The 18,914-nt window shown below is 55.8% G+C and overlaps 2 protein-coding genes across 6 annotated transcripts in view; one reads left to right on the top strand and one right to left on the bottom strand.

Annotated features, from left to right (window-relative positions):
* Positions 1–977, top strand: part of samsn1b (SAM domain, SH3 domain and nuclear localisation signals 1b) — an 8,583-nt gene extending 7,606 nt beyond the window's left edge. For both annotated transcript variants that reach the window (XM_086160721.1, XM_086160720.1), the window contains exons 13-15: positions 117–308; positions 385–535; positions 631–977. In XM_086160721.1, the coding sequence (XP_086016847.1) occupies positions 117–308; positions 385–535; positions 631–788 (501 nt within the window). In that variant the 3' untranslated portion in view covers positions 789–977. The remainder of the gene's footprint in view (positions 1–116; positions 309–384; positions 536–630) is intronic.
* A 331-nt stretch (positions 978–1,308) lies between these two features.
* Positions 1,309–17,715, bottom strand: gdpd5a (glycerophosphodiester phosphodiesterase domain containing 5a). 4 transcript variants are annotated; one of them, XM_086160594.1, is made up of 17 exons: positions 17,491–17,713; positions 13,644–13,818; positions 9,638–9,741; positions 9,462–9,555; positions 9,332–9,391; positions 9,159–9,257; positions 8,903–8,996; positions 8,595–8,740; positions 7,615–7,697; positions 7,389–7,539; positions 6,620–6,850; positions 5,312–5,457; positions 4,884–5,031; positions 4,493–4,575; positions 3,561–3,575; positions 3,079–3,191; positions 1,877–2,103 (listed from the first exon to the last, which is right to left on the bottom strand). In XM_086160594.1, the coding sequence occupies exons 2-17, from the start codon at positions 13,758–13,760 to the stop codon at positions 2,012–2,014; spliced, it is 1,776 nt and encodes a 591-aa protein (XP_086016720.1). In that variant the 5' UTR covers positions 13,761–13,818; positions 17,491–17,713; the 3' UTR covers positions 1,877–2,011. The 4 variants fall into 4 exon arrangements, with proteins under 4 accessions (XP_086016722.1, XP_086016723.1, XP_086016720.1 ...); XM_086160595.1 differs by having other exon boundaries at positions 6,629–6,850; XM_086160596.1 differs by lacking the exon at positions 3,561–3,575 and having other exon boundaries at positions 1,309–2,103; positions 17,491–17,715.
* Positions 17,716–18,914: the final 1,199 nt, after the last annotated feature.

The raw sequence follows: 18,914 nt of genomic DNA, 5'->3' as shown, positions 1-18,914 counted from the left end.
GCCGCGACGCAATAGATGCTAATTATTGCTTTTACATCAGAAGTTTTATTTTTCGCTCGTAATTGCGTTTTCTTGACGTGAGAACGCCGCTGAGACCGTGGTGTGATCCCGCCCAGGTGGGAGACGTGATCGACATCATCGCCAGACCCGCCATGGGGATCTGGACGGGCCGGCTGGACGACAAGGTGGGGAACTTCAAGTTCATCTACGTGGACGTGCTGACGGAGGCCGGAGGAGGCCGGAGCCTCGGCCTGAAGGACGAATGCAGGTCCACCGTCCACGAGGTGCTGCGGCGCCTCAGCCTGGAGGTAGCGTCCGCGTCCTCCCGTTTCCTCTCCCGCCCCCGGAGTCGCCCTGCTCACCTGGACGCCGTCTCCTCCGCAGGAGTACGCCTCCGCCCTGCAGCTAGCCGGCTACCAGACGGTGGACGACCTGATGCGGCTGCGAGAGCGCCACCTGATGCGGCTGAACGTGACCGATCCGGAGCACAGGCGGCGCCTGCTGGCCGCCGTCCAGAGCCTGCAGCAGCTCTGTTGTGAGTAGCGGGAGGTCACCCAGGAGGTCACCCAGGAGGTCACCCGGAAGGTCCGGGGGTTTCCGCCATCTAAAGACCTCTCCTCCCCCCCGCAGATAGCGGCCCGGAAGTCGGAGCTCCCGGTGACAACGCCAAGGCCGACGGCGGCGTCTGCCCCAGAGACTCGGGCTGCCACAGCAGCGCAGAGGAGTCGGACCCCCACTGCGAGAGGCCGGCGCCCGCCGGAGGGGACGCTTACGGATCGTCAGCGTAGAAACACACTCCTCTGTACTCGCTGACGTTCACCTTGGTTTCCTGGGATTAAACACTTCATCTGCAGCCTCGGCGCCGCTGTCGTTTCACTAAAAAACGCTTGAGATGTGAAGGAGTGAATGTTTGTCCGTCCCTCTCCCTGGCGGTCCGGCGGACTGAGGACCGAGTGTGCCACGTTACCATGGTTACCAACCCGCGCAGTCCTTTACTTATTCAAATAATACGCCGGGAACGCGGCCGACCTCAAAGGTTGTCATATGGAGTTTCATTTGCTTGTTTTTTTTTCCCCCCACACAGAATAAATATTCACTCAGGATAAACAATTCTGACAAGTTCAAGGGGCGAAGGAAAAATCCCCCGCTGACCTTTGGCTCCTCCGCAGGTCTGCTGGAACACAAGGTTCCCCAGAACTGACCTTTCGTGCGACCAATTCCGGTTTTAACTGGTTGGGATGTCGGCGCAGTCGGAGGGGGATGACCCAAGAATTAGACGAACGGGAAAATAAAACATTCACAAGTGCGTTTCAAAGCGGAACCATCGCTTTTATTCAGCGGACAAACGGCGGCGGAAGAAGCTGGAAGCTACCGAGGAAACGCCCTACGAGAATCTAGCCGTCCATCGGATCGACGAAAAGGCAAAGGCAGCCGCGTGAAAGTCGTCCCTGCTAGCGTGACTACAAGATACGTCAGTGACGGCGGGCGGCAAAAACAAAGCTGGAACACACACACACACACATGCGCGCGCACACACACACACCTCTGAGCCGCTGACCCCGGAGGACGGCAGTCACAGACGGTAACGGACGAAAATACCAAATATACAAATAAGTCCCGATGCGTGGGAAAGTAAAGTAGTACTGGTTCATACATGAGAGTGCGAGTACTTCAGGTACTCCTGGAATAACGCGACAAAGCAGCGCTGCGTTTCGCCGAGTTGAAGGAACCCCTGGGAGGCTGACCTTTGACCCCCAGAACAGGGCTGCTGCATTAAAATCTGATCCGAGTTGAACATGGAAACCCCTGCACCAGGTTCAGACACACACACACACACACACACACACACACACACACACACACACGTGGGTGAAGGGTAATGTCGTGGAGGTGACGTAGTGGTGCTCCAGGAGTTAGACGGATCCAAAGGTGAGGTTTTTCTGCGTGGCCATCAGAGCTGATGGATGTTCTGGGCCATGAAGTGGTGGAGATGCGGAGATGCGGAGAGGCTTCAGCGGCTGGGGCCTCCGTGAGAGAACCTGGCGTAGCCGTTCTCCGGATACAGCGAGAGCTCCTCTGTGCTGCTGAGCCCGTTGTTCAGCTCTGGAAAGAGAAAGAGAGGAGAGGTTCCTCAGAGCGGGCGTTTGCTTCGGAAACACCTCGAGGCCACGGTCGCGGCGCGTCTCTGTGCGCCCGCGATGACGTGGACGGCGCTCCTGTAGAGGAAACATCTGTTTCTGCTGCGCGGCCGCCGCTCCGACCCGCTTCGCTTCGAGAAATAATAAAACAGACGCGGCGACAGCAGGAAACGCGAAGTCCCGGCGACATTTCCAGCTTGGCTTCCAGGACGGCGGCCGGTGTCAAGGACGGGGACGGGAAGAAGCAGCTGGCTTCCAGGCCCAAACCGCCGAGGGGGGGCTGCTTCAAAACCCTTATCTCCTTCTTCTTCTTCTTCTTCTTCTTCTTCTCCAGTTTCCTGCATCGCTGCTAATCTCAGTTGTGTCCACACTTTTTCTTTCTTAAACGTCTTCCTGAGGTGGCAGTGGCTCGGCTGGAATCTGAAGGTTGGCGGTTTGATTCCCGGCGTGAAGAAACACTGAGCCCTCGCATGGCCCGCCAGCCGTCAGTGTGTGTGTGTGTGTGTGTGTGTGTGTGAATTGGTGATCCACCTCAGACAGACATTACTAAATGTGTGCATGAAAACATATTTTTTACGCATAATAAAGCTATTATTAGCATGTAGCTGGTATTAGCAGAGACGGCTCATTAGCCCCGTGTCTCTTGGTGTCCCGGCTGGTCGAGGCAGAAGGCGCCGCTTCGAGCCGGGATCTGTCCGAGGTTCCCGGCTCCTGGAGGAACGCTGGCTTTCTGCAGATCATCTCAAAGGGTTCGGTCCAGACCTGCTGTGCATGGAAAGCGTCTTCTGTTGGGACCTGGTGCCGTATTCATAACGTCTGACATTTATTTCTGACAACAAACGGAAACTCAGAGTGCAGTGACTGTAGATACCCCCCCCCCCCCCCCCGCCCCCCTCCTGCCCCCTCCTGCCCCCCCGCCCCGGGCTGTGGATGCAGTGACCTGAGAAGATCAGCTTCTCCTTCATGATGTTGACGTCCTGACTGGAGCGGCGCGTCACGGCGCTCAGCATGATCTGCTCGGGGTTGCAGTGCTGGATCCCGCTCATCCTCCACCTGGAACACACACGCAGGTATGAACCGCCACACACACCCTGGGGGGGGGATGTTAAGCTAAGCTAAGTCTAAGGCCCGACATTGAGATCGACATTAACACTACTTGTTCATGCACCGGTGCAGGTGCGGTGCGGCTCCGAGAGCTCGTCCGGGCTAGCGGGGCTACAGAGGCTAACAAAACACACGTATTGCCTATGAAGACGCACTGCGAGCGGGAGCTAGCGCACCGACGCGGGCAAGGTGGTAAACGGGACTAGCGACAGAAGGGGGGGTTCGGCGGGGGCCCTCGGGGGTGTCGGGGCGGGAAAAGCACAAGGAGGACGGACAAGGAGGCGGAAAGAAAAAGGCCAAGGCTGCCGCAGCAGTTACCTGATCATATGATAGCTGACAGATGCCAGGGGGCAGCGGAGGAAGGTTGCATGCAGATCAGCCGGAGCACAAGATGAAATGAGGATGTCAGAGGAGGACGAGGGAGAGGGGGAGGGGAGGGTGACGGCGCAGAGGTGAACGGAGAAAGAAAAAGGACGAAAACACAACGGGGAGAGAAAGACAGAGTGAACGGTCAGTGATGGAGCCGCCGCTCGGGTCCCCGTTTGGGGGAATTTAACCCTTCAAACGGGCTGACAGGCCGGGGAGGCGCGCAGGTGGAGATAATCCATCACGCGCTCGCTGGAGCGTGGACCTCCAGGACCTCCAGGGCCTCCTGCGCTGCCGGACAAAGGTCACGCCGCCGTTCGGACCAGGATCGAGGGGGATTCGGGTCCGGTGAGCACGCGGGGGTCTATTTAGGACCATCGCCTGGCCCAGAACCTTCAACACCAGAACTCTTCTCAGACCGGGCGGAGAACCTCCCGTTGAGATGGGAGGAATTCACTCTCGTTTGGACCGCGCAGGGTCTCCATGAAGCTCCTGTGCCCGGAGAACCCTGAGGAACCCAGCAGACACGGAGAACATGGAGACTCCACAACCCCTGGCTGTGAGGGGGCGGGGCTAACCGCCGCATCATTCTGAGTAACACAAGAAGAAGAAGCAATGCTCTTAGCATCTTGCTCCTTCTTAATCTCCGTGTGTCCTTCTAGAAGGTGCCGATGGTCTTCGGTCATCCATGGGAGGCTTCATGGATCTTCACCACCTTTTAGGAAGCCATTAGCTGAACCGCGGATGGCTGTGGTTTAGCTAACGGCTTCAGTGGCTAATGGCCTCACTTCCTTTCTCCATGATGTTTCATCTGGAAACTTCTGCTGCGCAATCGTGCAGAACCTTGGAGGCCACAGTGACTCCGCGCACGTGCAGTGACTCACTTGTGAAAGCAGAAGATCCCGACGACGACGGCGAGGGAAACGAGGTCCGAGGAGATCCAGATGAAGTCGTAAGCACTCTGGCTCTGCGGGGAGAGAGGCAGTGTCCGTCACACGCCACCAGGGGTCGCCGTCCACACACACTCACACACACACTCACACACACACACACACGCGCGCTCCCGCCTGCCGGACAGCTGTTTGTCCAGTCCAGATCGGTGCCCTTGTCGCGACCCCGAGCGCCGTTATCCTTTCCCGCCACGCTGGGCGCCGGCGCCCCCTCATATTTCTCCTCGCCCTCCGGTCTCGCCGCGCCCTCGTCCGTCTCTGTCCTCCCTCGCCCCCGTCTCCGTGTGACCTTCCCATGAGTGTGTGTGTGTGAGTGTGTGTTTACCATGAGCCAGATGGGGTAAGGCACCTTTCGGAGGACTTGGGGGGCGTCAGAGGACACGGAAGGCACCCCGCTGCACCACAGGAGCGAGTAGAGCCAGGGCTCGTTCACCGGGTAGACCGTCACGCTCACGTTGTTGGCCAGATACTCCCTGAGGACACACACACACACACACACACACACACGTCAGAACATCGCCACGCAACCAGGAAGAGCCCTACTTCCTGTTTACACGTTCACAGGTGTTCAAATGTGTGGATCCTTCCCGAGAACCGGGATCAGCGCGGGGTGACATTCCCCCTCCTGCCCAGTAGGGGGCCAGATGGTCCGGCGGGTGACCTTTGACCTCCGGACGTCCGAGCCCGCATGTGTCTAAATGGCATGGCGGCCTAGATGCGCTAACGTGTGGATTTCATGAGACGTCGTCTTACCGCAGGTCCTGGAGGCGGGCCTGGCTGTAGTGGAGCGTCAGGCTGGTGATGCCGCGCTGCTTCATCTCCGCCAGCGTCAGCTTCTCGTTGGCGGCCTGCTGGAAGCCTCGCACTCGGCCCCGGTCCGTGTCGGGGGTCCACGTCACCTGGCGCGGAACACATACGGCGTGGAAAAAAGACCCCGATCAGACGGGAGCGGCGAGACGGTGTCATAACATTAGCATCAGCGGTTAGCATGCTAACGGAGAAAACACCGTCCTCACGTGACATGACGCGACTTCCTGCTAGAAACGAGCTCGAGGACGACCTTCGCCATCCTAAAAAGACTTTTTGTGCTCCGTGCGCTGCCCTCGTGCACGTTCCTCCTCGAAGAACGGTGCTGAGAGCGGCTCATTTCAATCCACACAACACAGATTCTCTCCACAGGGAGAGTCAGAGCAGGACGTTCTTCCTGAGGTGGTTTAGCGTCTGTGGCTCCACAACACCTTCTCGCAGTCTACGGTCGCTAGCGCGCTCCTCTTTGCTATGGCGTGCTGGCGGGGCGGCGCCAGGACCGCTGAGGTCAACAGGGTCAACAAGCGAGTGAGGAAAGCTTGCTAGGTGGTGGGACTGAACCTGCACCAGAGGAGAGGGTGAAGGACAAACTACCCTGGAGCATCTTTCCCGCTCCTGCACCACCAGCTGTGGCCGATGCGCAGCTCCTTCAGCCGACGGTTCATCAGAACGCGATGTTTCAGACACTCAGACGTCGGACTGGAGAACACACACAACTGTGACCGCCGGAGGAGCATCTATGCTACAGCGACCTCACTACCCAACACATTCACTACATTCTACACTACATTCACTACGTCACTCCTTCACATGTCATGCACTAACTCTTTCTTTTTATCCCTGTTGGTGTCACTGCACTCACATCATGTTTGTTTGTGTCTGTTTCTGTTCTTATCCTCCATTTTGATCCTCTATTCTCACCTTTGCTGTCTTCTTATCTTGTCGTTCACTCTCTTGCTACCTTTCAATCCTCTCTTACTTATATTGTTGTGCTTCTGACACAAAAGAGTTTCTCCTATGGTGATCAATAAAGTATATCTTCTCTTCAATGACCAAATGCGAGTCCACAGAAAAGGCCTCCGGCCTGCAGCTCCTCTGCAGCCCAGCAGGGGGCAGCACTCGAACAGGGAATGACGGTTGACTTTAGATTCTGCTTTTCTGCAGGCGCCGCCATCCCTGTGCGACCGCTCGGACGCGGCGGCCGTTCATTACTACGAGCTAGCGATGGAAGAGGGCGGCGGCGGGGGGACCTACAGTCCTCACCCTCTTCTGGGAGATCCCAGCCTTCTGCACGGCCCACAGCGTGTCCATGAACCAGCTGCGGTGGCGCGGGTGCTCCGGCGGCGGGCGGCGGATGTTGAGCAGCGCCGAGCCGTTGGCCCTGGCCGCCAGGCGGAGCATCTCCACCAGGCTGCACACCGACTGGTTGGCGATCCTGCCGCGGTCCCTCGCCGTCAGAGACTCCACGGTCCAGTAGGGGTCCGTCTGGAGGCCGAGGAACAGATCACAAGGTTAACCATGTGGAATTTTCACCCTCGGAGACGTTCGTCCGCAGACCGATGGCACGCAAACGCTTCCTCCTCGATGTTCTCGACATGATCGCACCCGAAGCCTCGTCCTCACAGCTCAGACGCCTCCCGGGTCCAGCAAGCAAGGAGACGGCAGGAGTCCTGACGCTGCCGGCGTTCCACCGGGAGTTTCTTTTGTTTTGTTTTTTTTTTTAACTAAAGCGGGGATTATTTTGTTACTTTAATTTGGGAGACAAAGCGGTTCAAATGCTGCGTTCAGCGGGTGTCAGAATAATTGGAAAAATGACTTTCCAAACTCGTGGTCACGACTTCAACTTCGAATGTCTGCTTCGCATTTTCTGAGCGTACGTGCTTCCAGAGCGAGCGTTTGCGATTTTAAGTGACTTTCCCTTCTTCCTGTTTTATTTGACAGTTTCTCCTCTCCTGCATCTGCCGTCCAATCAGATTGCCCCCGCCTGTCTGGCTCGTGTCCACGGGGCCCTGTGATTGGTTACCTCCAGGAACCACTGGCCGGCGTTCAGTGAGCGGATCTCCGTCCAGTTGAAGAAGGCGGCGTCGTCGTGCTGCCTGGCGGGGAAAACCTTGCGGACGTCGGTGGTTCTTCTCAAGGTGCGGTCGCGCATGAGGAAGGGAACGCCGTCCACGCTGGGAGACACCAAGCGGGAAATAATGAGCGCCGCCGAAAACAGAGAGGACGGCGTCGGAGCCGCGGCCAATAACCTGATGGTGACGTCGGCCTCCAGCGAGCCGGCGCCCTGCTGCAGCGCTCGGTTGAAGGACGCCAGCGTGTTCTCCGGGGCCAGCTGCACACACACGGGAAGAACACGTCAGTCAAACTCAAAATCCTGGAATATAATACCGAATCCTCTGCATGAAACCAGGTGAACGGAGATCTTTGGAAACACTGAATACAGAAATATCCAGCTCTTTAGAAGCGGACCTTCTAGTTTGTCTGTTACTTTCTGACTTGTGTTTACAGGGGATCCTCACTGAACCACGACTCAGAGTCACGACGAGCTTTGCGACAATATGCGCTTATAATTGGCCTATATTCATGCAAATATACACATTAAAGGGAAAAAAAGGAAAATAGCAAATGGCCGACATGTATGCAAATACTGGGACGGTAGAAACTCGCCTAACGTCAGACCCCTTGGAACGGAACGCCGTCATGAAGTGAGGACCGCTCGTACTTCCTGTTCAATTTAGAGCCGCTCGTACTTCCTGTTCAATTTAGAGCCGCTCGTACTTCCTGTTCAATTTTGGCGCTCCGTCTCCCCCTCCGCCCCTTTACTTCCTCTCTATTTCTTTTTCCTTCCACGCCAAAAAGCTGACCTTCCGTTCATCTAAACCAGGGGTGTCAAACTCGAGCCCCGTGGGCCGGATTAGGACCGTGAACAGGTTTAATCCGGCTCGCAAAGCTAAAAGATACCAAGTTTGAGGAGTGAATTGAACAATGGGTACTTAACAGTAGTTCATATGTCATGATTTTACTGATCCGGCCCACCTTAGAATAGACTTTCCCCCGTTTTGCCCCTGAGCTAAAATGAGTTTGACACCACTTTGGCAGAACGTGAAGGGGAGAAGGATTCTTTGGAGGCAACCGATCGCATCCGTTGAAACGGACAGCTGCGGCGGTCGGTTGAAGCTCGCTTTGCGGATCCACCAGCTTGTTGTTCTGCATCCCCCGCGCCACTCACCATGGGCGCTCCCCGCCGGCCGATGACGTCGGGCCGCGGCCGAAGGGCGTGGCAGTCCATGATGCACGGGCAGGTGAAGGCGAGCGGCGCCAGGTAGAGCGCCAGCAGCACGGCGCCGAAGACCAGCAGGACCATCATCTGGAAACCTGAGAGGGAGGAGCCAGAGGTTCATCTGGGAGCTCAGGAGGACCAGGACCTCCTTCCAAGGGGAGACGCAGCCTCGTGCAGGAGAGCGAGGCCTTCATCTAGCATGAACGCCGCCGGGAAACAGGAAGTCGTCGACAGACGCAACAAACGTGGACACTTACTGGACCGCTCCCTGCGAACCACGTATCCGGCGACCAACCAGCTGATCGCCGTGACCGTCGTCAGGGCTCCGATGTGCAGAAAAGGCGCCGTGGACTGAGTATGAAACACACACACATTTGTCGTTACTCTGCAATGCCGGCGTGAATGCTAACACCGATTTGCTAAAGCGTCAACAATATCACAAAAGCAGTAAACCTTTTTTCGTCACTGAAATAAGTAACCGAGTGAGTCGTCGTGCGTTTGCGTGTGGTTTACCTGCAGCGATACGAGCACGATGTCCCACTCCTCCCCCCACACGTCCTCCACGGAGACCACGCCGGAGATGGTGGTGAGCAGCGTGGCCAGCACGCCGATCTGTGGACATCACAACCTCGCCGTCAGAACGCAATCATACGGTGGCGCGGCGCTTCTGGCCGGAGCTACCGCACCTTGTGGACCCAGAAGAGGTTCAGCTGCTGGCCCAGGGAGATGTGGAAAAGCGCGAGGATCTGGAAAAGGAGCGAGACCGGATGAGTTGTGGTCACCCGGTGAAGCTCTGCGGACGTCTGCGCTGGTTACCATGAGGAATGTGACGTAGCTGAAGCCCACGGTGGTGGAGGCCAGGACGGGGATGGTCTCGTCCCTCCACTCCCCGGAGCGGTTGTACACGGACCTGCAGAGGACAGGGTGGGTTCGTGCCGAGGTTGAGGGCGACGCCGCCGGGACGCGAGCGGCGGGGCGGCGAGCGCACTCACCAGTTGAACTCGTTGAAGTCATTCTGAGCCACCAGCCAGAAGTAGGCCCAGCAGAGAAGCAGCAGGAAGGAGCTGCACAGGATGAGGAACCATGTACACTCCCACTGGGGAAGAACAACCAGAGACACCTCAGCGAGAGCACGGTTAGCTTAGCATAAACGGAGACGAACACGGACGGGCGGCGAACGGAGAGAACGTCCAGCTACATCTCTCGCCCGATAAAGCATTTGGCGTTTGGCGGAAAGGCACTTCGGCGGAGTCGACCGGCGACCGCCTCTGGGTGCCGATGAAACCGCGAATCACCCGTCGGGGCCGATTGACCGTTTAATTATCGTGTCCGTGGAAACCCGTTACAAACTAATCCCACGGATTGTTTCCCTCCGTCTGGAAACAAGGGGACAAACAACATAAGGAGAGCCTGCGCTGCGTTCAAGGACTCCCCCCCCCGCCTCGGTGGTTAACAGGATCAGGAGCTAATACCATGTGAGCGGAGGTGTAGACCATGATAGGCCAGCGTTGAGCATTGATCAGCTTTGCACCGCAACACGCCTGCAGCTTATATAAGAGGCTGGGAGATGATTAGGTGTGTGTGTGTGTGTGTGTGTGTGTGTGTGTACACTCGCCATTCGATGGCCTGAAAGCTTGCAAATTCTTATTTTCTCAGCGTCAAGTGAAGAGGGAGCGGTGGAAAACACATCCATGGCTGTTTTAAATTAGCTTAGCAGCTACCTGGGGGTCATGTGACCAGGCGGAGGGGCGGAGCGGGTCTTTCGTGGATCTTTCCTGTGAAATGAAGTTGTGTTTATGGGATGCCGCTACCTCTGTGACGATCAAATGAGGCTCCAGAGGCGGGTTCTGCACTTCAGGAATAATGGACGCGAGAAGATGTGAGGGTTCTACACAAATAAAAGTGTTTCCCCGTCACTCGTACGGTTAGCTAGCGCCGCTGAGCTAGCACGTGCTAGCTCGGGATTAGATCCCGTTGCGGGGTCGCGGGGCGGCTGTGACGGACAGCTCGGGTAATCCCCCCCTGCCCCCGGGTGAGAAAATCTCCTTGGAGAAGGAAATAGTGAAGACCAGAATCCTCTTTCCCCCTGCAGGCCTCAAACACCTCACACAGGCTTGGGAGCGGAAGTAGTCAACCTCTGGACGGGCTGGAGGTAATCCATGATCTGCAGAAACTCATCACTGGCTGAAGGAACTTTTAGAAGCTCCTTGAACCTTTTCAGGAATTAAACTGTTCCTCGGTGTGGTCCGTGAACACAGGAACCGTGGACGTGAACCTCCTCCAACATCTCGGCTCCTACGACCGAGGCAGGATCTTTTTACGGTTCCATAGCAGCTTGGTGATTGGTGGAGCTCGACATTTTTCAAACTGTCCTGGTCACCGCTCAGACGTCCTCTTGGACAAAGGCAGTGAGAGATGGAGCAACAAAGAGGTCCACGCTCTGCTGGCCTGCTACTCCTCAGAGGGTCTCCAGGGCTCGCAGGGGAACGTCTACATTTTGGACCAGAATAAGCGCAGTTAGCTGACGGCTAACGGGGATAAAAACACTCCAACCATCTGATAGTCCATGGTTATTATTTCACAAACGCCGTGGCAACTTCACCCGCGTGGCGTCCACGTCTTCCTTCTCTTCTTCTTCTTCTTCTTCTTCAGAGGTTTGTCTCTGAGGTGGAGCTGAAGGTGCAGGTCACACAGGTTCACCTCTCTGGAACCACATGTGAGCTGAAGGAAGCCCGAATCAGCGGTTCGGTTCAGAGCTCAGCAGGAACCAAACCCTGGGCGCTTTTAGACTTTGCATGAACAAAGGAGATGAACGTTTGCATGGCGGAGCGGCCGGCCCTCCCATGAGGAGGTCGCCGGCCAAAACCCGACAATTTGCTCCATCGCTGTGTGTGTGTTGACGGTGTAAAGCAGAACAAGCAAAGAAATGAAACTGATTAAAAAAAGAGGGGGTTCCACCTCAAGCAGCAGCTCCTCCACGGCTTCCAGAGCTTCTGACCACAATTACAACCATTAATGTGAAAATCACACACTCACACTTAACAACACGCCTGCCGGTTGCTAAGAGATGGAACTCCCTGAACTCTGACACACACACACACACACACACACACACACACACACACACACACACACACACACACACACACACACACACACACACACACACACACACACACACACACACACACACACACACACACACACACACACACACACACACACACCTCCACGGAGCAGCCCCGAGGCCGAACTCTTATTTTGGATCTAAATACTGACTTAGCTTGATAATAACATCAGTCGACAGTGTAAACAGACGGACGGAGTGTGTGTGTGTGTGTGTGTGTGTTTCTTTTTCCCTCTCCGTCAGCACACCAGTGGCGCCTGCGTCGCACATCCAGTAATTGGGTTAATTTACGGCCGAGGCTCCTCCGACCCCCCCTTTGTCACAGCCAGACACCCAGGGGAGTGTGTTGACTGTGTGCAGTGTGTGGTGTGTGTGCGGTGTGTGTGTGTGCAGTGTGGAGAGTGTTAGTGTGTGGAGTTAGTGTAGGTTGTATGTGTAGTGTGTGAGGAGTGTGTTTGTGTTTGGAGTGTTAGGAGTGTGTGTGGAGTGTGTGGAGTGTTTGTGCAGAATGTGTTTTTAGAGTGTAAGAAGGAGTGTGTGTGTGCAGAGTGTGTGCAGTGTGAGGAGTGTGTGGAGTGTTTGTGTAGTGTGTGGGGAGTATGTTTGAGGAATGTGTGGAGTGTGAGGATTGTATGTGTAGAATGTGTTAGGAGTGTGTGTGTGTGGAGTGTGTGCAGAGTGTGGAGTGTGAGGGGTGTGTGAGGAGTGTGTGGAGTGTGTCTGTGGAGTGTGAAGAGTGTGTGTGTGGAGTGTGAGGGGGGTATGTAGAGTGTGTATGTGGAGTGTGAGGAGTGTGTGTGGAGTGTGAGGGATGTGTGTGAGGATTGTATGTATAGAATGTGTTAGAAGTGTGTATGTGGAGTGTGTGTGGAGTGTGAGGGGTGTGTTTGTGTGGTGGGAAGAGTGTGTGTGTGTGTGTGTGTTAGGAGTGTGAGCTGTGGTTGTGCTGTTCAGCTCTGAGCGCTCAGTGACGAGTCCCTGGATGTGGCTGAAGAGCAGACGAGATGTTTGGACCAGATGTTGGATCTGGTCTGCTCAGAGTCTCCTGAGGTCTTCCAGCAGGACTCTGATCCAACTCCTGATGTTCCAGGTCTTCTCTCCGTCCGCGGAGCAAAGCCGGACCCGCATCCACGGCTCTTCTGGGCCGGCGGCGCTGAAGTTCGGCCGCGGCGGGTCGGCGTTCTCCTCCTCTGTGGAGCTGCAGTCCAGGAAGGTGGAACCTCTGCTGGAGCTGCTGGAGCTGATGGAGGCCTTTAGGTGGGCGAGAAGTCCAGCTCATCTCACACTCCAATCATAAAGAGGCCGAGCATCTCTGGAGGCCCGTGATGGAGAAGACTTAGAAGTGAAGAAGCGCTGCTCTGCGCATGTTCCTCAAAGCCATCCATCCATCTGTCCATCTACATCTACATCTACATCCATATCCATCCATCTATCCATCCATCCATCCATCCATCCATCTACATCCATCCATCCATCCATCTACATCCATCCATCCATCCATCCATCCATCCATCCATCTACATCCATCCATCCATCCATCCATCTGTCCATCCATCTACATCCATCCGTCCATCCATCCATCCATCTACATCTACATCTACATCTACATCCATCCATCCATCTTCTGCAGCAGCCCAAGACTTCCATCCACCCGCCGTCCAGGAAGCGTCCGGTCCAGAAAGAAGCCCCTCATCCTGCTCCTCTTGATGCATCTCCACCCTGAAGCCCTCCTGGATGGAGCTCCTCAGCCTGGACACCCGGGGCTCCGGAGACCTTCCCGATTCCACGGGTCGGACGGAGACCTTCACGGCGACCCCTCACGTAGCTCCGCCCCGGCGACCGTCGCTATGACGCCCGAGTCCGGGTCTTACCCTGGAGCTGTCGTCTTGGGAACGCTGGTAGCGCTTCCAGCGGCAGCCGTAGATGCCGGTGACGAAGGACACGAAGATCTGCTTCTCATAGACCTGCAAGGGTTGGTGCTTCACCATGCTCCTTCAGCCGCCGCACGCCGCCAGTCGAACATCCCACGCCGGAGCGCCGGGAACCCTGAGGACGACACACACTTTCACCCGCCTGTCCTATTTTCACTAAACAAGAAGGGCGAGCGCGGCGGCGAGCCGTGTTGTCGGTGACAACAGCCAGAAGACAAGAAGCCCACGCCCCGTTTTGAGGAACACATCACGACACGCTTTACGCGACCGGGAGCCGTCCGGACGGAGAACCGGGCAGAACGTTCACCTGAGGAACCGGGGCGACGCGTTGCCGTGGAGACGGGGAGGAACGCTCGGGGTCTCCATGAGACGGACCCGCTCTTCTGGGAAAAAAGCACCGGAGAGGCTGGAGACGGCTTTGCAGAGGAACATCGGCCTTTCACCTTCACCCTTCAGAAGGTCTCCACAGCCCATCATCTGCCTCCATCTAACCTTCTCCTCTCACACATCTCACAGGTCTTCCTCCACACCTCCCTCCTGGCAGCTCCACCCCCAGCATCCTTCTGCCCAGATCTTCTCCACCCCTCCTTTGTCCGACTCCAAACCATCTCAGCGTCATTCCTTCTCCAGAACATCTACCGTGTGGCGTCCCTCCGACGGACTCCGTCCTCCTCACTCCCAAAGAGGAGCTTCACTGAAGATCGCCAGATGTCCCTCACACATGACTTTGGAGAAGGACAGCTGCCACCTAGAGGACCTCCTACCTAGTTTCCAGAGAAGCCCCAAGAACATCTCCCATCCACAGTGGAAGCCTGGTGGCCTCTGAGATCCTCTGACCATCTATCAAGTAACAGAGCTTTGCTTTCAGCCATAACAACCACACACACACACACACACACACACACACACACACATGAAGAAGGAGAACAGCAAGGCTCCATAGCTCCGTTCCTTGCAGAAGAAGCTCTGGAAGGTCCAGGCGTGATGTTCTGAGGACGCTGCAGGGCGGCGGGAGCTGAATCCCCGGGAGGATCAGCTGCTGGTGTCACCGCTCAGGAGCACCTGACCTCCTCGGCGGGAAGCCTTCTGCCCAGATGGCAGGAGAAGCTGGATGAAGCTCCGCCCTCCGAAGCCGAGGGAGGCGAGAGGAAGAAGAATGACGCCATTTGGCGAACAAAAAGCAAACGGCTCTCCAGAATCGCGACCCCGGCACCTCCAGGGCTTCCGCCCCGTGTCTTTCGCCGCTCTCAGGGGCCCCGACCCGACAACACGCCGCTTTGTTCCGACCGGCGGCGTTCGGTTTCACCTTGAGGTTTTTGAAAAGATCTGACACCCGAGTGCAGGTCCGACCCGGACTCTCCGTCCGGGAGCCTGGGAACGCCGGAGACTCCGGGACCCAATCAGGCGGCGCTTTGAAATACGAGAACGTTTAGAAGAGGCTTTTTGAGCGAATCCCACCGGCAGCCATCTTTGTACCGTCTCATGGAAAACAGACGGTTCTCCTCGGGTTCCGGATTCTTCCGCGACCTGGCCGGCGACGAGCGACCTTCGTTTTCATAATCGCTCATTTGCATGAAACTCAGACGTTTGGAAAGAAGCCATTTCCAATGGAAAGCAGAAGGGAGGCTCCGGAGACCTCTGTCCGGACCGAGCGCCGAGCCCGAACCCGATCCGACGACGTCCTGCAGGTGTGGAGAAGATCCTCGTGGAGCGCAAGGGTTCCTCGTTTTCACACGTCCAGAATCCGAGTGCCAACCGGAGCTGAAACTGCAGGGGCGCCGCTTCCGGCCAACTCGGCCCATTGTGTCTCCGCGGCCTCCTAGCAAGGGCGCTTTTGTGACTGCGTTTTCACCACGAAGCCCGAACGCTCGCTTCCAGGAAGTGTAAACTAAAACAAAATAAAAATAAAACTGGAGGGGAGGGGGTGAAGCCGACCCGCGTCCCGAAAATGGATCGACCCGGAACCGCCGGCGCCCGTCGTGACACACAACATCCACGAGAAGCTGCGGTACTCCCAGGAAACTCCCAGCAGGAAACCAAAATATGTTGAAGATAAACCGTGGAGCTCCAGCCCCCTCGGGATCCGTCTATTTAGAGCGTCTCCGGTGCGAACGGCCCGTCCCGACAACTCCGGACAGAAGAAAACATCGGACCTTACGAGCCGGGACGCCTCCAGGGCGCCGCCGCCATTTTGAGGCGAAAACTGCAGCTGCGGTTGAGAACGGCCTGATTTGGCAGCATCTTCCAAAAACATTCGAAACAAATGAGAGCCGCCTCAGGTTCGAGGTGATCTCCTCCGACCTCCCAGGACCGGTCAGGTTAACCAACGGGAAGTCGAGGCGCTGAAGCTAATGGTTACCGAACCCTCCGACACGACGGTTGACGTTCCCCGACCGCAGATGTGATATTCACGACCTTCCGATGAATTTTTAACGCCTCCCGCGGCCGACCCGCCGCAGCCGCCGCCGCTTCCACCACCGCGTCACTTGGCCGCTCTCCGAGGCCCCCAAAAAAAAACAACAAACAAACGGTCCAGGTTCACCCGCGCTAACCCCGCTAACCGTCAACGGTCCCGCTCCAGCTGGCTGTCGGCCAGTTCCCTCTCACCGACCCGCCGTTTACCTGGAATGGCTCCACCGCCGTCCTCGCCAGGTCGCTCGCGGACCGTTAGCATGATAGGATAGCGCCCCGCCCGCCCCCCCGCCGCGTCAAAGACCTCGGTGGAATCGGAATCATGGACTGGTTGAATAATATCACCATACGTCTTCGCCTATTATTAGCCTTCTGCCTGTTCCGGCCTCATCAGTCACTCCATGAAATTTACATGCGCTTGCATTAATGATGTCCCTAATCTGTCAGCGGACAGAGATGAAAATAGGGCTTCCATTAGCGCCCTTCGCTCCTCCGCGGCGACCGACGCCATTCTCCCGTGTCCAGCTGGTGGAAGAGGTCGGTTGTTGTCCGTCCTGGACCGGGGGAGTTCACGCATTCACCCTCTACACCACTTATTGGGGCCAGAGCCTACCCGTGATGCGATCGGACAAGAGCTGGGGTTCACCCTGGACCAGACAACACTCGGCCTCTCATTTGCACATCATGTACAGACATCATCTTAAACGGGCATACAACTTTGGATCCTCCTTTTCACATGTGCTAAAGAGACATACAACTTTGGATTCTCTCAATCACACGTCCTAAAGACATACAACTTTGGACCCTCTCAATCGCATGTGCGAAAGAGACATACAACTTTGGATCCTCTCAATCACACGTCCTAAAGACATACAACTTTGGATCCTCCCTTTCACATGTCCTAAAGACATACAACTTTGGACCCTCTCAATCACACGTCTGGACAATGTGTTGTCTCCACTGAACCTCCTGCATGCGTTTGGACTGTGAGAGGAACCCGGAGAACCCTGAGGAACCCCACGCAGCCACGGGGAGAACATGGAGGCTCCACACAGGAAGCTCCTCTGGGACCTTCTGGCTGTGAGGTGGAGGCTCTAACCACCGGCAGCGGAGTTAATGCAAGCATTTGTTTTTCTCTTCTGGTGTCTTCGTGGCCTCCAAAGTGAGGCGAGCGAGGTGGAGCGTCACATCTCGCCCTCCACCAACACCACCACAACAAAAACACCACCATTCTCAGATTATTATCTCTGGATTATAACTCCTTCAGCAAGAGCAGAGCGCTTGCGGCCAGGTGACTCCACCTGAGATTACATGGAGAAGGTAATCCGATGAGGCGCTCAGCGCCGCACACGCACACGCACGCACAGACACTCACCTCCACGTTAGTCCGGGACAATGTGATGGTCGTGGGAGTGGGAGCGCTTAAAACTTGCGCCGTGCACGTCGCACGGCCGGCGGCTCCTGGGCGCTCATGCAGCCGGCTCACCGGCCTCCGTTCCCGGCCCGCGGCCCCGGACACCTGTCGGAGCGCTGAAACCTCGCGATGCCTCCCGGGAGCCGCTCTCTCCTGCGTCCCCTCCGCAGCCGGTGTTCACACGGGACTTCGCGGAGCTCTAATCCCCGCAGGACAGCCGCCCGAGTGGGCGGAGCCCGCGGGGAACGGCCCGCCCGGGCGTGATTTGGGCGTCCTCTCGCGAGAACCGGTGAGAACTCGCGTCCCCGCAGGTGAGGGGAGCCGGGATCCGCCCGCAGGGCCGCTGCGGGGAGTCCGGGGGCCGCGGGCCGAGGAGGGGCCCCTCCGCTCGGACGGCATCACGTCAAACTTCACAAGCTTCATGGAAAGGTTAGTTTTGCGAAGACAACGTTGAAACCACTGACATATATTTTACTCATTCGAAAAAGTGCAGGGCTTTTGAGCGAAAACTCAAAAGACAATTTTCCATCGTCACCAGTTTCCTTCTCAGGAGATGATATTACATTTACTTTTAAGCAACAAAAGAGATGAACTATGTGTCCATGTTATTTTAAGCCTGGCCAAGCTCTTCATTCACAAAAAACGGAATGCAAATTTACGTTCTTTATTAACGATTTTGATTATACAAAAAAATCCTTAAAACTTACGGAAAATCCAAAAACCCAATAATATACAGTTTGACGTCTGAAATTCCTTGAGAACCACCAAGTTAATACATGTTATATTCCCCTTGCAGGGTTTTTTTTTTCATTTATGTTTTCTATCTATCTATTTAATTATTTTCTTTTACTTTCATTAAATATTTCTCACAAACCTTTAACAATGTTAACTTCTGATTCCATCCAGAACAAATGTCCTCCTGTCCTTTGCTTCCTCATCCCCGGTTGTTTCATTGACATTCGATTCAACCTTGTCATGTTTATTTGTGCATATGTGATTTGTTTATGCTATTTGTGCTCTATAAAAAAAAAGAATCTTAATGGAAAGGTGGAGAAGATGGAGGTGTTGCTTCGGAGACGCTGAGGAGAAGATGGGATGCAGAGGTGGAGCCGTCATGGAGAGGACCAGAGTAGACCAGGGGTCGGGAAATCATTTCGGTATTTTTAACGTATAACAAATGAAATATGTCTTACTTTTAATGCGACTTCTGCTGCCTCGTGGATTTTATCACAGCAGATGAGACGGGCTGCAGATCCAAATGCAAAGTCCTCCGTCTGCGCAGCCGGAACGCACGGTAATCATCTGCTTTTCTTTCTAGGATAAACTAGGATAAACTAGCTGGTGATCTGATAAACCTTTACAACGACCCGGACGTGCTCAGAAGC

The sequence above is a fragment of the Fistularia commersonii genome, chromosome 15, assembly GCF_037954325.1.
Source record: "Fistularia commersonii isolate RoL2024-O1a breed Wild chromosome 15, RoL_Fcom_v1.0, whole genome shotgun sequence".
Lineage (NCBI taxonomy): Eukaryota > Metazoa > Chordata > Actinopteri > Syngnathiformes > Fistulariidae > Fistularia > Fistularia commersonii.
Note: the sequence above shows the minus strand (reverse complement) of the source record. Positions and strands in the feature narration are given on the sequence as shown.

Excerpts from the sequence above, each read along its gene's own strand:
- gdpd5a (XM_086160594.1), bottom strand. The coding sequence starts at position 13,760 with ATGGTGAAGCACCAACCCTTGCAGGTCTATGAGAAGCAGATCTTCGTG. Across the intron at positions 7,698-8,594 it reads GCCGGCGGGGAGCGCCCATG|CTGGCCCCGGAGAACACGCT; the intron begins GTGAGTGGCGCG and ends GTGTGTGTGCAG. Across the intron at positions 2,104-3,078 it reads GGAGAAGCTGATCTTCTCAG|AGCTGAACAACGGGCTCAGC; the intron begins GTCACTGCATCC and ends TTCTCTTTCCAG.